This window comes from Protopterus annectens, chromosome 2.part2 (genome assembly GCF_019279795.1).
Source record: "Protopterus annectens isolate FY-2018-M chromosome 2.part2, PAN1.0, whole genome shotgun sequence".
Classification (NCBI taxonomy): domain Eukaryota; kingdom Metazoa; phylum Chordata; order Ceratodontiformes; family Protopteridae; genus Protopterus; species Protopterus annectens.
Window position 1 is genome coordinate 454867978 of NC_056730.1, and position 18282 is coordinate 454886259.

Sequence of the window (18282 nt, forward strand, 5' to 3'; positions counted from 1 at the left end):
CACACTGTAAAAGTAGCCGACTCCAAATCCAGCTCCAGACAAGTGACAAGTGGAGTACCTCAGGGTTCAGTCCTGGGGCCGCTCTTGTTTGGCATCTACTTCTCTGAAGTACAGGTCAACATTAAAGGACTCTGGCTAACAAAATTTGCAGATGACTGCAAACTGGGAGCCATTATTGAATCCCCAAATGATGTGGATACTCTACAAAAGGGCCTTACAGAAACAGATGCTTGGTGCCAGAGCCATGGGCTCAAGCTCAATGCCAAGAAATGTATTGTTATCCCCTTTGGGAAAAAACATGTATCCATGAATTACCATATAGGTGGCAGTACACTAAACACAGAAAGTGTGATAAGAGACTTAGGGACACAGGTGGACAGTGGTCTCACCTTCGATAACCACATCGCCACAACAGTCAGGAAATCCTTCTATGTGGCACACCTCATCACGAAGGGCTTTTCATCCAGAAAAAAGGAGGTCATTGTCCCACTGTACTCGCCCCTCATTAGACCCATTATAGAATACAACGCCCCATTTGGTATGTACCTCTCAAGACATCTGCAACAACTGGAAAGGCCTCAGAAATACCTCACTAAAAGAATCACAGGCCTAAAGCAGATGCCCTACGCTGACCGCCTTAAAAAACTCCAGCTATACTCTGTCGCATATAGTCTACTCAGAGGCGATCTCTGCTTAACATACAAGGCCATGTCAAACCCAGAGCTGTTGGACATGCTACACTTAAAGAAATCCCAATCCCTCAGAGCTACACGCTCCAGGGATCTAAACCTTGTCATCACAATAAACAAAACATGCTGGAGGGATAGGTTCCTGACCCAGAGACTCCCCAGACTCTGGAATAGATTGCCCATACATGTCAAGCAGAGTGCCTCTTTGGACCTCTTCAAGAGGAACCTTGACGATTGGATGGGAGAAAGGAAATTCACCCCAGGGATCACGTCAGTCGCCCTGCTAGACAGGGGTCCAGGAAGTAAAGAATGTGGGAAGAAATAGCCAGGGAATTGTTATGGCTAGGCTTGTATAGGCCCTAGGGCTGATAGCCTAGTACCAACCTATGAACCTATGAATGTTAAAAGTTACTAATGACTTTACTTAAGAAAATAAAATGGGCTGGAAATGATGTGTAGAAAGATGCTTTTTATGTGGGATAGAGAAGGCATGTTTAAGCATAGAATTTGTGGTCATTTGAAAGCCATTAAAAGTAAACATGAAGAAAATGTGCTTTTTATACATACTACATCATATCAGGGGGAAATGCTCATATTTATGCAATAAGTAAATGGCAACTGTCCTGCTTATGAAATAACATAAAATGCCTGTGGTGATAATGTGTTATAAAATATTATATAAATATCAATGTGCTAAAGCCCGTGTTTCTTCAGTTTTGGTGTAACCCCCTACCCAACATTAATTCATGCATTTTGATATTTTTGATAATGAACAAGCATAAAAAGCTCACAAGATGAAATTACTTCAGAGACATTCCAATCAAAATGATTTATATAACAAATGTCAGTGCATAATTATACCCAAGGAAAAATATCTGCTACCACTGCAGTCTGATTTTACTTCTGCTATAATTCATAACTAATATGTTCCACGATCCTTTTTTCTGAAGAATAAAAACAAAAACAAGTCCTGGCTAATTTAACAACCTTATGAAAGAGTTGACACTATGCAAAAACAAAAAAAAACAATAATAATAAATCACACACACTGCTTTTCAATAAACTGCACAGTTTACTTGCCTATAAGGATAACATGCTTGCATCTTAAATACCCTTTGGTAAAAAAATATACAGGAAGTGTGAAGGTGTTTCTCTTCTCTTTTCCAGATGTTCAGAAGAATGTGCCTGCTTTTTATCTTGTTTAAATTTACTCATTTGTCAATTAGTAAAATGACTGCCCCAAATGAACACTTGTAACCCACAGCCTGGAACAATGAAAATACAATAAAAGTATACTGGTTCTCAAAGTACAGTCAAAGAACAAACACACAAATACAAAAGTATGTTATTAAGTATGGCTCTAGGTTTGTAATTGTATGTACAGGACTATCAAATACTTGGTAAAACAGTCCTAAATACTACATACACACTAATGAACACAGAATGCAAAGACTTCATAATGTATTGCACATTGAATGACTTGTACTGTACAAAACAAACACAAACATAAATAGCAGATTCAAAAAACTATACTGCATACCACAGAATTACAATATATTTTGCAATGTGACTCATTAGGATTACATTTAGTTTGCTCAATAACATTTAAAAAATGACAATCTGAGGTTTTGCTTAATTTGTAAGGAAACTAGTGTACCAGTGGTAGGTCCATGTCCTAAAAAGCGCCCTCAATGTATGTAAAACTGATTCTGACTTTGAGAATGACCGATGCCACATTGGAATCTGACCCTACTGAGAATGGCATGTGCATACAAAAGCACATTGGCTACAAAGAGGGCGACACATATGGAAAGAAACAATAGCATTGTACACTGCTTTACCAGTAGCTACATGTCAAAATGTAAAGTTTCTAGACACCTAAAACTAGGCTATTAGTTACTTAGCAGCTCTGATTTGGAAAAAAATGTAATATCTAGCAATTAACACAAAGTGCTAATATATACCTTCTGACTTAAATAACAACTCTGAAAAACTATAGCTTTACTGAACAAAACACAAAGAAGCATCACATTAGCAAGGCCTCACAAACACCACAGTGTGCCCACCAATAAAGCAACAAAACTTCCAATAAATTGGAGACCTGTCCTTTGAAAAATGGTAACCAGAGTACAACCTCTCTGATCCCAACTTGCTGAATCAAAAAGTCCCAGAATGTTTTTGCACTTAACTCTTCTGGAAATTCTCAGCTGTGCAGCCCATTTTTCCAACCATTTTAGGATGCTTCTCTTTTCCTCACAGTTAAGTAGGAGTAGAGTTAGTGAACACAAGTAATGAGGGAAAAGCTTCATTACTAAGAGTTTTAGCTGCTTTAATTTCCAGCCAGTCTGAGTCATCTTGTTTATTGCTGGACTGACAGTGATTCATACTAAATTATATCACAAACTTCTACATAAACATTGTCCATCATTGAGAAATTTAGCCATCCACATGCAGCCTATTCACTACACTCCTAGGAGAAATGGCAATAGGTTCAGAAAGTTGGTGAAAATTATATTTGAACCTTGTCGCTTAACCAGTTAACAAACAAACAAATAAATAATGAAATGGAATATTAGGTTCAGGATGGTTTACAATAAATTTGTATTAGTAAACAGGCATAGGATGAAGCTTTTGTCCTAGAAAGTATCTACACAATCCCAAAGCTTCTGCTTTATGTATACTTATATTAGTTAAAAAGAAAAAAGACAATTAAATGTGAGTATTTTGTTGGACGATGGACAGAAAGATTATGTACGGACTCTGCAGGACCTGTAAAATAAATAGCCTCTTTGAGATGACTTTCATACCTGCTTGTTTAGCTAGTGAAGGAGGTTCCGCTGTACAGAAAAACACTGGTTCTGGAATTTCTATTCCAGCTAAAACTAGGTTTGATTTCTCCTGGTTCTGATTCTGCTTTGTTCCAGTACTCCTTCCAGCCTTGCGTGCTGCAGCTGCTGCTGAAGCTTTTGAAGAAACAAGTGTGTCCCCTGTTTTAGTCTGCAAAGAAGAAAACATATGTGAACATACTTTACAATACTTTTTCTGGAGGATGTCATTATGATGCAAGCTGACAGCATGATTAAAAATGACAAAAGGAAGACTGGACTGCCCCGAAGAGTCAGACCTACTACAGCGTATCCTGCCAAAGTTAATGCATAAAACAGTCCCAGATGAGATTAACTATAAGAAGGATATGATCAAGAGAGGGCATTTCAAGAAAGATGGCATGCACTTGGAGAGAAGAAAGATTTACATCTAAAAAAAGTTTCCCTAGCACAACAGGATACCGAACTTAGAAAGCCTTTGCTATTTGTTGACTGAATGAAGGAAGGACTGGACAGAGATGGTAAAACAAAAAATATTGAAAGTGATAAGCAGCATGGTTTTATATCTGAACACATTTCTTAGATGACCTGAGACACTGCAGTGGTCAGCAGCCAAGGTTAGTACAATGGAAATTGTTACAAAGTTTGATGACTAAAAAGACCTGGGACCTCTCCTGTGTGGTATCAATTTCTCTGAAGTAAAGGCCAATACCAAGGGCTCAGGCTAAGTTTTCAGATGACTGCAAGCTACGAGTATTCATGGAATCCCCAAATGACTTAGTCATCCTGCAGGAAAGTTTGTCCCAAATAAACTGGTGCCAAAATCATGGACAGAAACTAAATGCCCAAAAAATGCATTATTGTATCCTTTGGGAAGTCATGGATCTCAGGGAACTACCACATTAACAATGCTCCCCTAATAGTTGGTTGACCTAGTTCTTCAGAATTTAGGAATTCATATGGACAGTGACCTAACTTTTGGGCAACATGTGTCCACTGTTGTAAGAAAGTGCTTCTGTACTGCATAGCTTACAAGCAATGGGATTGTATCTAGATCTATGGATGACACTGTGACTCTTACTCGTCCCTCATTAAGCCAGTACTTGAAAAAAATGCCCTGTTTTCTCGTATCTGTCCAGACACATGCAACAACAGGAATGCCACAGAAATACCTTACTAAAACAATATAAGGCCTAAATAACATGTCCTACTTGGACAGACTCAAAGCCCTGTCACTATATTTTGTATCCCTACAGACTGCTAAGTGGTGACCTGTATCTGCATACAAGGCATTCTTCAACCCAATATTGCTGGATTTACTGCATACCAGCTGGTCAAATGGCATCAGAAGCACTTGGTCTAGGGATCTAAACCTCTTTTGCAACATCAACAGGGCAGTTTGGAGAGGCAGGTACATTTCACAGAAGATGGTCCTGCTCTGGAACAGACTCCCCGTGTACATAAAACAAAGTTTATCTCTGTCCATACTCAAGTCCAACTTAAATCTATGCATGGGAAACAGAACATTTACCCCAGGACTGCGACATGTACTACTAAATGACAGAGGCAGCTCCTAAATGCTTTATCCTATGCATGGGCCCCCTAAAATTATCTGTGGTATGATCCCATTATTGTCATTTGGAGTAATTTATAATTACTAATCATGGGAGGGGTAAACATCTAACCAAACAGAACAGGTTAATTCAAGCACAAAAGGGGAAATTTGCTAGGCTTAAAATGGCCCTCAAGGGCAGCTAGCTTAACACTTACCTATGAACCTATAAGAGATGACTTAACACATCAAGCAGCAACATTTTCTGTTAGTAATAGTAAGACAAAGTTTATCAAGACATAAGAATGAACTAAAAGAACTATTTTGAAGTTCTGGAGTCAATTTGGGTTAAAAAAAAAAAAAAGGTTGGTCTACCCAAACCATCAATATTTCTATGTCCAATACAATGATCAAGCAGTAGGATAAGAATTTATGTAACTTCACCATAAGATGCAAGTGATATGCCATTTATACAATGCCCCCTAACAATCTGAAGTGGACACATGAAGCACTGTCACATTAATCAGCTTTGCTGAAATCCATCAACAGAGTCCTTGATGGCTTATAAAACAGAAACCATTAATGACTATGCCTCTACTACTGCTATTAGAACCAATCACAGACTAATTTTTATTTTGCCTAACTGCTCATTCTACCATGAAAAAATAACCGTGATGGTCAGTGAAAATAACAAGCAATATCTAATGTAACCAATCAACTGTGGTGCACATATTTAAATACAGAGTGCACAGCACACTACAGTCCTGCAAATATAACTTAACACAAATGAAGAAGCTACAATAATGCATTCATTTCACTCTAGTCAGTGAAATCATTAGGACATTACACACACAGACACATACACAGTACTGATGAGACTAAAACTAAGTAATCAGTTTTAAGGCTAGCTGGTGTAACACTATTTCAAAGACCTGAAGTTATTGCCATTCAGATGAAACAGTTTGGCGATGACTACGCCTAACCACTAGGGGGAACTGCACCAGAGCATACGCAGCCAAAACACTGCAAAGTGGTTGCATGTCAGAAACATGCACACTACAGGTGGTTCAGTAACCTTTGGTAAGTTATCTATAGTTTGTGGTCATAAAATGTAAGCATACAAAATACAAAAACTAAGAAATTAGAATCTCTGTTATATGGATATGGATAGCAAGATACAAGCAAAGTGTCTTAGTCCCTGTAGTTTTATACACAGGTGAGGCATATTTTTATCAGAGCAGAAGTTGTGGATAGCCATTAATAAAGAGCTGAAGGATTTTATCTGGGAAGGGAAGATGGCAAGAGACAAGTGGGCTAAGATGATGATTCTTCCAAAAGAACAAGGTGGTTTGGGATTACCTGATTTGAAGGGTAATTCAGAAATACACGGTTAAGAAACCTATAATTCAAAGTGGAAAGGGATGATGATGGAACAGCAGAGAAGCTCATGAAACAAGGAGAGACTGGGATTTTGGATGCAGATCCTTAAGGAGAATAACAACAACAATATTATATTCAAGAAGCAGAAAGTATTCTGAGAACTAAGCCAACACAGGAATGGAGAAAGGAGATTCTGCCGATAGGGATGATTGCAATTAGGCATACAAACAAAACGCAAGAGGGAGCTGGAATTTATTGGAAAAAAATGGCAAAAGAGTCAAGGTACTGGGTGCAAATAATTAGAGAGGGAAAAGTAACAGAATGGGAAAAGGCCAGGAATTTATTTGGACTGCAGGCTAGAGATTGCCTTGTCTATCAAGGACTGATATCAGAGTATAGGCAAAAAGAAAGAAATAGAGGGAATCTTATGTGAAAGACTAGCACTGGTACAGTTTTTGGTAGACTCTACAACAGAAGCTGCTGTTAAAAAATAAATAATTAGTAAAGCATATAAAATATTGCAGGATAACTATAAGAATCAATCAGAGGAGGTTAGAAAGGATTGGGAAGAGAGATTAGATAAGCAATTCACAAAGAAACAATGGGGGATACATGGATATATATCCGTATATCTTCTTTGGAAGAAGAAAATGTCCTCCATCAAACATACTATCCCCATATATCCCAGGAGAAAAACTGTAATTATACATCAAGTCATCCAAAATAACTTTAAAGGTTGCCAAGAAAGTATGCCGATTAATTTATAAGGGGAGCCTATCCAAGAATTGGGGGAACAAACTGGGTGAGGTACCTGTCGCACCAGCTTGTATGGTTAAAGCACTGGTACATACAAGTGAAGGAGTTCAAAGAGACCACGGCCATTCGTAGCATGAAGGCTAAGCAAAGTTCACCCCTTACAAGCCTACACAAGACTGAAAAAAGAGATAAGGCTTTTAGTCTACCACGGTAGTTATGGGTAATAAGAACTGAAATCTTTTAGGTGAGGAAACATCAACTCTATCAAGCTGATTTAGGTGCTTAGTGAGGTGCATGCCCAAAGGAGGCATTACATTCAATGACAAGCCAAATAAGGAAGGAATAAAGTGGGACTACAACTTCTCTGGGCCTGAAACAGGTACAACAAAATATAAATGTTTTGCAAGGCAGAAGGACTTTTTTTAACTATAAAAGAAATGCAGTGATCAAGAGAGTTGATAGGTCAAATTTATGTGCATTTTGTATGCGTGGTACAGGGTGGGGATGGTGGATTTACCAAGGAAAATATACAGCATTCCTTACCATTGAGGGTAAGCCCGTGATTAACACACCGATCATCTATCTGATCTAGCTCTTACTGGAGAATTTGACTATCAGAATAGAATCTGATAACCATCCCCAGTTTACAGTCACTAGAAGACTTGGTTAGTCATAATCCCTTGATATCAGTTTCCACATCAAAGAAGTATATGCTAAATAGGAGGTGGTTCAGGACAAAACCTTGTGGGACATGGGTGATGGCATTTTTCTTTCTAGAGCAAATGCCCTCACATCTTGAAAGAATGTGTTTTGTTAGACAGCCAGTTAAGCTATCCAGCAAACTACTTATGGGTTAATGTGCTGATATTATTTGTCAATAATCTCAGCAGGGGAGATAGTACTGCAGATTTTGTCATGATCCACTTAAGCAGCATAGACTGTTCATCCTTCATCCATGGTCTCAGTGACCTTTCAAAGAACTCAACTAGGATGAGCTGATATGCTCTCCCTTTTACAAAGCTGAACTGGTATGGAACCAGAAGTATAAGGTCACCTGTACTGTTGTTTGCTAGCTTAGCTGCAACATGTTACATAGCCTTACGAACAGCGCTACTGACTAATAGGCCTGTAATTCTTTATGCAAGGCCACCACAACAGTTGATCTATATACCTTGGGAAGTAACCAGTGCAGAGACTCAGAATAAAGAGTTCATGGAGGGATTTTGCTAAGCTGGAAGTAGCACTTTTCAGAAATCAACCAGGGATATTGTCAGGACCCACGGAACTGGCATTTTTAATTCAGAAAATCACAAAAGAACTTTGTAAAATGTGATACTGCGAGAGAATGTATGTGTGGAAATTGGGGGGAGGGGGTTGGAAAATAATGTTTCTGCACGCATATTAACAATATTCTTGCGGCCAGAGAAGGAAGTACTACAATAAATAAATTCAGCAAAGAATTCTTGTTTACCTTTAAGCCTCTTAATATAACTAAAAAAAGCCTTATGGCTGGATTTTACAATGTTATAATGTAATTGGAGGGACAAAATTAAGACCTCCATGGAGGTCATAAAATAGTTTAAATCCATTAATCCATATTTTAAACATTAATCCCATACCATGAGTGAATCTGCAATTGATAGGCATCCTATAACAAAAAAAATATTAACTGAAGTATTATACATACCAACCTCCAATGATACTTTACTATTCCTAAATAAAACTCCAACAGGTATTGCCAGAAGTTTATCATTAAGGCACTTAAACACCACCAACAAATTTCCCCAACTATTCTACTGCTAATAGTAAATAATTTAAGTGGCTCTAGTTGGTCTTTACAGGTCATCTGTCTAAAAAATTGGAAAGGGTACAGAGATTATTGACAAGCGGGGGAGGGGGGCTAAAATCATAAGGGCTGTAATCTTCCTTGCATGGGATCTTTGCACTCTTTCTAATTTTTATTTTGTGGTGCTATTGCCATATATACACAGCCGTCCATAATACTCAATATGTTGTCTAATTAAGGTCATACATAGCATGAACTAGTAACGCAGATTGTCTACATGCTGTTGTGAAGAAAACAACTTGCACAATATTATAATGCTTCCTTAAAATGCAACTTGCATTGGAGATTAACTTTAATACCACATTTACTGCACCCAAGTCCTTATGCTGTTCAGGAACTGTAAGGATTTCATTATTAATGGAATATGGGCATGCAACACTCAATGTCACAAAATGTAACACCATGCACTTTCTTGTATTGGTATCATCAGTAAACTTGGAAATCCATACATCTATATTTTCAGGGAAAGCAGTCATAAAAGTAGTAAAAAGAAATGGAACCACCAAAGAACCTCGAGGAATATCCTTACTGATTATTTTCTCTGTGGATAGTTGGTTATGTAATCTAACTCTCTGAATGATTTCTAAGCCAGATAAAGACTCATTTAAATTCTAGAATCCTTTATTTTAAGTGAATTAGGTACAGCTGGATACAGTACTGAATCAAAGGCCTATAAACTATCCAAATGTGATTCAATACAAAAAGCCCTATTGGTCAAAATCCATCATCAGCTGAAGTGACGGGGAATAAGACCTAGAATGACTGCTTCAAAACTTTAGCAAACTAATAGTCAGATCAGTTAGAAATTTCTGATATACTACCCAACAACATATTTTCTTGTATTCTGTATTAGGCCTTTATTCCATGAAAAGGATGATTTATTAAAGTTTCATAACTTTATAAGGAATAAAAATAAAACAAATAAATAAAATGCATGTCAGTCACACTGATACCGCCACAAATGTTTATAAAAAGTTTTTATTGTTTTGGGTATAACTAGCTAGTTTTCATTCATAAGCTACCTTAGACTTGCTTAACTTTTGCTTGGCCTATTTATACCTGTTCTTATTCAGATCAGTTAGGAATTCCTGATATACTACTAACAACATATTTTCTTGTTCTCTGTATCAAGGCTTTAATCCATGAAAGGGATGAATTATTAAAGTTTCTGAACTTTGTAAGTAGGCACAAAATTAGCAATTACATTAAATTCCTTTCAAAAATTCTCATTACTGCTGTTTCACTTGACAACATCAATCCCAGGAAGTCAATTTCCGTACTTATGTTACAGAAATACTCTCCAAAAAAGTGTTTTCCAATTGATATGCTAGCTTCTAATACAATATTTTAATTTTTAAACTCAAACTAATACTGATCTTCCATGTAAGACTTTACCTTATGCTTCTGGATGGCCTAAACCGGATCAAGTACGTTTCTTTTACAGCTAAGTTATTCTTACTTTTAAGATTTTCCCAATCAATATTAGGAAAGTCTAAACTAACAGCTATTGTAGTGTATTATTAGGAAATAAACATTTCTTAGGTCCATAACAAAGGTCTCTGGCTCTTGTTGTTTGGTTCTTCTATAAAAAGCAGCTATATTCCCTGTAACATACCTACTACAGATATTAACTACCAAAACTTCACTGTTAATATTAATGTATTCATCTGAAAAACTCAAATTTTCCCTAATATATAGAGATTTTCTTCTACTTGAAATATTTCCTCTAAATTTGAGAGAAAATTGATATTCTTTGAGAGACAGTCAACAATTTTTACATCTAAACAATTAACAAAAATTCTGTATTCATCTGAAAAACACATTTTTTCCTAGTATATACAGATATTCTTCTACTAGAAATATTTTCTCTAAATTTGTGAGAAGACTGATACTTTCTGAGGAACAGTCGACAATTTTTACATCTAAACATGTCTCAATAATAATTATAATATATGTAGCACTACTGATTCTGCCACCAAGTTCAATAAATTTGTTGTGGAAGCTTCTAGCATTACAAGAAAACATCTTCATATTCTTAACAAGTGGTGCTTCCTGGAATGGAAAAAAAAAGCAAAGGGCTTACAAAAGTCTACCATTTTTGTCTAGATTTTTCCCAATTACCCAAGAGGAACATATCCGAATACAAAGCTGTTTCTATGTGTGTGTGTGTGTGTGTGTGTGTGTGCGTGTGTGTGCGTGTGTGTGCATGTGTGTGCGTGTGTGTGTGTGTGTGTGTGTGTGTGTGTGTGTGTGTGTGTGTGTGTGTGTGTGTGTGTGTGTGTGTGTGTACGCTCTCGCACCTGGGCAAGTATGTATGTGTACACACATACTATAGAGAAACTGAGACATGACGTGTATCAAAGGATATTGTCAGTATTCTGAAACCACTATTAGTTTGACTAGCTTATGATAATTTAGTGTAACTTAGGCTTGGTGGCGGTTGTGAGGGTGACAAACTACCATAAATGCTTTCTCTTTGCCACACTCAAAGGTAGCTTTAGCTTCTAGCCAAACTGTTAATCCAGCCACTATAATTTCCAAATCATATTTCCCTCAGTTCAGACTAACAGTGTATATCCTTCAAAGCCTGCTTCTCAAGCCTCTTAACTTAATAAAGAGGACTTCCAAGACAGCAGTAGACTAACAGGCTGACTGGAGCTCTCCCAGTGTGAAAACAGAGATTGTTTTAAAAAGTCAGCACAAGATTTCAGTTTGAATAAACTTCTATTACTAGTTAGTAAGCACACTGCCTAGATGCCAGCAAAGATGAACAGCAACCACAACAGAATTAAAATCTGTGTATGGGGAGAACCCTGCAGCTGTTCAGCATAAAGTGTTTCAAGCTTCTGCTTCAGTATCAGAGGCAGTTTTCAATAATTCAGAGGTAAAATAAATCAAATATACTTACAGGTGTTTAAAATACGTGAGACACAAGAAGAGCTCATAAAGTCAAATGACAAAAGACTTGAAAATCAAAGATGTTTTAAGTAGCTATTCAGCTGAGTTCATAAAACTGCAGAAATCATAGAATGAACTCTAGGAACAATTGTCTAGACATCTGGTTTCTCAAGAAGAGTTGTTTAAAAAAAACAGTAGAGTTAGAAGAAAGGGTACCCAGAGAAAATCTGAATTTTTTTGCTATTCCAGAGAAACTGGGAGAAAGAGACTGCATTCACTTTACAAAAGTACAAAAAAGTGACTAGATTATTGTTTTACACAAGGATTTTTTTTCAACTGATAGGACACACCAAATAATGATCGCCTCTGCCAGGTGAAATAGAAGGGGGAACCACTGCTGCCTGGGCCAAGAGGGAGTCACCAGCAAGATTTACGGTGTGTCCCACATGATCTTGCAGGACCTGTGATAGTACAGGAAAACAGGGATAGTCATAGAGAAAGAGAAATGCCCCATTCCAAGAAAAAGACATGGTGTCCACTTTCCCAGTCAGAGGACTTGGCACTCTGAAACAGAAATGGGGAAGTTGTCTGTAGAGAGGAAAGGCAAAAAGATCTAACTAAGGAGTGCCCCGGCAATGTACAAAGTCCAGAAACACTTCCATGTGAAGCATCCATTCATAAGGATTTGTCCTCCACCTGCTCCAAGAGTCTGCCACCAGCTTGTGCTCTGAAGGGATGTAAACCATTGGAAGAACCCAGTGATGGTGGAATGCAAAATCCCAATCCTGAAGAGACAGCCTGCAAGTAAAATTTTGTGCCTCCTTGCTTAATGATGCACCACATGACTGTGGTGGTCTTGTCTGTAAAAACCTTTAGAGGACCTGGAACCCAAAGGGAGTGAAAAGCCTGGAGAGCTAGAAGTAGTGCTCTTATCTGCTTGATGTTGATATGGTCTATCAGCTGTTGATGGGATGAAAGACCCTGGACTTTTAAGTTGGTGTAGGAGGCTCCCCAACCATGAATGGAAGCATCCATGTACAGCTCGTGAGTAGGAAGAGGAACATAAAAAGGCAGACTTGGACTCAGGGAAATCTTACGAACCTACCAGCAGAGCTCCAGCTTGAGACACGGTAAGAGGGGGACTGCACACTCCAGAAGATGGCAATCCTGGAGACAAACAGTTTTGAGAAACCATTGAAATTTTCCTCCTGTGAAGTTTGGCACAAGGAACCATGAGAATGGTGGATGCCACATACCCCAGGAATTGGAGAAATTCCCTTGCAGGAAGGACTAGAAGAGGAAGAAGAGACTGGAAATAAAGCAGTCAAAGAGATTACCTTGGGAGGCAAGAGAAAAGCAAACATTGGAATGTATCTGGAAAGAAAACATCCTGAAGGAAGGGTCCTTGAGAAAGGTGTTGACAAAGGACAGGTCTAGGATTGGCCTCGACAGGCCTCGACAACCTCTCCTTCCTGGGAACCAGAAAAATTCTGGAAAATAAAGCTTGTTCCTGCTGAGACAAGAGAAAAGGTTGGATGGTTCTGTGATCCACCAGATGTCACAGAACCAAAGGAAAATGTGGAAGCTGGCAAGAATGACAATAATGAGGATAAGGAAGGCAGGAAAATGGAGGAAGGGATTTCCAAACCATAAAGTAACCATACTGGATGAAACAGAGTACCCAGGTATCTGTGGTTATCTGCTGCTAAACAGGAAAGGAAAGGGGTTAGCTTTACAGACAGAGGAAACTAGCCAAGGGGAAGAGGAGGCTGGATGTCGTATAAAGACGGACTTGTCAGGAAAACAAGGATTTTGGTCTCTAGAGCTCTGAATGGGTTTGTCTGGGGAAATCCACTTAGGAACCCTCTTGCTCTTAGGAGGTTGCCTAGGCTGCCTACAGGCAAAAGATTTAGATGGATAGTTCCTCTGGAATTTAGGTATGGGGAAACAAAGATTTGCTTCAGGCCTTGCACAACTTTACCCTTATCCCAAAAAGCTTTAAACAATTCCTCAGCAGCAGTGCCAAAGAGATTATGGTAGTCTAAGATGGAATCTAAAAGTTTGGCCTTAATGTCCTCGGGTAAGACTTGAAGATGCAACCAAGAGTATTTCCTCATGACAGGACCAGATGCAGATGCCCTAAAAGAGGCATCAGCAGCATCATAGCTGAATTAATAGAACAGTGTAATACCTGAGATGCAGAACTCAGAAAAGAAAGGGCAGAAGTCTTACTGTCCAAATCAGGAATATCAGCAACCCGCCCCCCAGCTGGAAAACAAGAGAAAGGACATATCTGGTCATATGCGTCTGATAATTAATGTCCCAAAAGGCCAAAGTAGCAGAAATATACACTTTTCCCATACCTCTCCATAGCACAGCTCTCTCTGTCAGAAGGTAAAAGTTTGAAAAAGGATAGCAGCTTAGATAGCTTATCTGTGGAGAGAAAAGCAGCAGGATTAGATGAAGGACTTTCATACAAATACTTACGATTTTCAAGGACTTTATAAAATCTGTCTGGCTTTGTAGGGGCCAGAGATTGAGAGTCAGGATCCTAAGAAACTATTGAAAATGTATGCAAAAGGGCAGCTAAAACAGGAAGTACTGCAGAAGGTCTAGACAGGCCCATTTGTAAGAGTTCATAATATCTCTTTTGAATCTCTGAAACCTGTGAAAACTCCCACTTAAGGTCATATGGGCCACTGTATCCCCAAAATATAACTCTTTAAAAAGAGAATCAGGGGACAGTGAATTTTCTTTACTAATCCCAGGGCAAGAGAAGGGTGGATCTGGGAGGAAAATGTCAAGGGTTCTTTTTTAAACACCTTTACTGAAGTATCACTTCATACAGACAAACTTACATTGATATAAAAGTAATCAAACCATATTAACACGTTCACATTTACAAACATTACATATATTGTTATATATCCAACAATTTAACCAGCATTACATACATTATTCGTTTCATGCCTTCTCTTATACCTCATTCCTCCTCCAAAACATTTTCTGCTTGTATTGTTGCCACAATTTCCATTTTCTATGTAATTTAGTGTTACCCTTTTCTAAAGATCCCACTTCCTGATATTTTACCTCTGTTGCAACATTCACTACTTCAAATACAGTTGGTTTTGATTTTGATTTACATTTTCTAAGTAATTGCTTTTTGGCAGCCACCAGAATTAAATAAGGCCTTACTAGTCAATTCAGATCCTGCATCCCAGCTCACAAAAATAATTCCCTTTGTTACACTCATTTGCTCATCTAGTATTCCTGAGAGAGTATTCTGTAGGGGAATTTTTAAAGTCTGTCAACTTGTTAAACTCCCAAAACATATGTTAACAGTTACCTCTTTCTTCTCCATCACACCTCAAACATTTGCCATCGACATGAGGAAAAATTCTCTGGAGTCTGATTAGGGTACAAAAGTATCTATGCAACGTCTAGGCAAAAATTCTAAATATTCTAGACTTTATTGCATATGTGGGAGCCAAGCATATGTCCTCCAATTGTTTCTTTGTGAATTGTATATCTAATCTCTCTTCCCAATCTTTTCTGCCCTCTTCTGATTGATTCCTATACTTATTGTGTAATATTGTATATACCCTACTAATTATCACTTTTTAACAAAAGTTTCTGTTCTAGATTCAATTAAAAACTCAACCAGTGTACACCTTTCATTTAAAATCGCCCTATCTCTTTCTCTACATTCTGATATCAATCCCTGACAGAAAAGGCAAATTACTAGTTTGCAATCCAAATGTCTTCTTGGCCTCTTCCCATTCTGTTACCTTTCTTTCTCTAATTATTTGCTCCCAATACCTTTGTTCCTTTGCCAACTTCTTCCAGTAAATTCCAGCCCCTCTTGTCTATTCTCTCTTCCCCTGATTGCAGTAATACCGATTAGGAGAATCTCCTTTCTCCATTTCCATGTTTAGTCCTTAGTAAATATACTTTGTTACTTTATGAATATAATGTTGCTTTTCAATTTTTCCACATCTTTTGGGTTTCTAATACCATGACGGGAATGAACGCTATTCCTAAATCAAAGTATGATTAAAGTTCATGAAATATGTACTGTTTCAATCTTTGATGTCTGCCAGCCAGTAGTAGTCTTCGCAGCACCTGCAATGTGCCCAGTAATGACGACTTCTGCAATTCGTATGGAGTTACATGTATTAGTAACATATCTAGATACAATTGCAAATTTCTTTTTATAAGGCCCATTGCTCCTACTACTATTGGAACTGTCTGGGTATCTTCTTCTACATTGCTCTCATTTCTGTCTGCACATCCTGACATTTCAAGACTTTGTCTCTCTCTGTACACAAGGCACTGTGGTCACTGGGTGTACAGATTTCAATGATCAATACTACTTTTGACTTCTTTTCATGGACCACTGTATCTGGTTTTCTCACATCTAGCTTTTGAATTGTTGGTAATGGGTGATCCCATATGTTGTAGACTTCATCATTTTTATGATGCTTTGTGGCTCATGTTTCCAGTGTTTTTCAACTACTTCAGTATTATAATGTTTGCAAACTCCCCAGTGCAGTTGTCTTGACACATTATTATGCCCTTCAGTATACAGTCATTCTGCCATTAGTATGTCACAACCAGCAATGAGGTGTGTGACCGTTTCCAATTCTGTTTTACAAAAGCTACATTTGTCTGTTTCATGTTCAATGGACTTTGTAAACCAAAGTGTACGTAGCTCACTATCTTGGGTCGCCAATATTAACCTTTCATGCTTTGGTTTGAATTCACCTCTCCTTAACCATTCCTGCGTTCGATCCTGATCAACATGATACAGGAGTTTTCTATACTTGCAACTACATTTATGTATTTTCCACATTTCTTGCCTTCTCATCTGATCCTTCACCTTATATTCTTTCTTTTCTTTTTTGGCCAATTCAGTTGCTGTCTGATTTTTATCTACTTCTGGTTTGATTTTCATTCCTGCTTGACTCCAATATACTACTGCTAGACTAAGAAGGGAAGTCATCTTAGATTTATTCTCCCCATGTTTCAAAACTTTTACCATATTTGGGTCTTGTGAGGTCAGCAATATATATGCAGTCCCACGATTGCAGACCTATACATGTAATCAGTTTCAAGGAGGCCCATACCTCCTTTAGAACGGGGAATATATAATCTTGGTATGCACTGATTTTTATAAATCATTTGAGTTGCATAAGCATCCTTCTTGTTTTCTTGTCTAATCTATCCAACACTTTTTGGGGCCAGTCAATCACTCCTTGTACTATTTATGGTTGATACGATGCAAGGAACTACATTCCACTTTTCACAGCACTCCCCAAATGATATGCACTACAGTCAAGAAAAGGCTACTAAACACGGTTATGAGGACTGCTTATTGTAATTATTTCCTACTTTTCAAGGTTAACTGTAGTTTGTATTGTAATCTTTGCCTATATATTTATCCTTTAATAAACATTGTGTAAACTCCAAAACTAAGGAGAGGAAGAGCAAATTGGTTTATAGACTGAATTTTATTACTAGATATCAATGCTGTTTTCAGAATTCATTTGTCTTCTAAAATATTCCTTACTAAATTTTATTCGCATTTGTTCATGTTTTATTTTTGCTCCTTCATCAGCTCCTAAATATTTATACACTCCCTCTTGCTCAAGTTCTTTTATATCACATTTTTGTCCCAAACTGATGTTTTATTGGTGCTACAGCTTTCCTGCTTTAAAGGTTGCTTTTGCACATTTATCAAGACCAAATGATATTCTTATAACAACTGAAAAAGTTTTGACTACTTGCAGATGTGCTTTCAGTTCCTCATCAGATGAGCTATACAGTTTTAAATAATCGACAAAGAGAACATGACAAGTCTTTACACTTTGTTGCTTTCTGGGAGGAAAATTATAGTCATGACCTGATGTGTTAAGCAGACAGCTTAATGGGTTAAGGGCAAGGCAAAAGAGCAACAGTGACAGAGATTCACTCTGGAATATCTCCCTTTGAATTTTTATCCCGAGAATAATAATTTGCCCTTTAACATGGCTTACTGCAAAATGGTTTGCCAGTGTTTTGTGGTTGCTGTGATGTAGTTTCCGTATGTAGGGTGTATCTTATACATTTTTAAGTACTCTTCTATCCATGAATGTGGGATAATGTCAAACGCTTTTTTGTAGTCAAGCCATGCCATGCTAAGATACGTCCCCTTTTTAAAGTTCTTCATTATGACTTTATTTAACAACAAGTGAGCATTTGTTCCATAGGACTTTCTTTTATTGCTCTTTTGTTCTATTGCCATAATTGAGTTTTCCTCTAAATGACTGTAAACTCTATCAGCATCAATTCCAATAT

General features: G+C 37.7%; 1 protein-coding gene across 1 annotated transcript in view; it reads right to left on the bottom strand.

Annotated features, from left to right (window-relative positions):
• Nucleotides 1-18282, bottom strand: part of GFM2 (GTP dependent ribosome recycling factor mitochondrial 2) — a 1110238-nt gene that overhangs the window by 468941 nt on the left and 623015 nt on the right. The window contains 1 exon segment of the mRNA XM_044063950.1: nt 3497-3686. Coding sequence (XP_043919885.1) covers nt 3497-3686 — 190 coding nt within the window.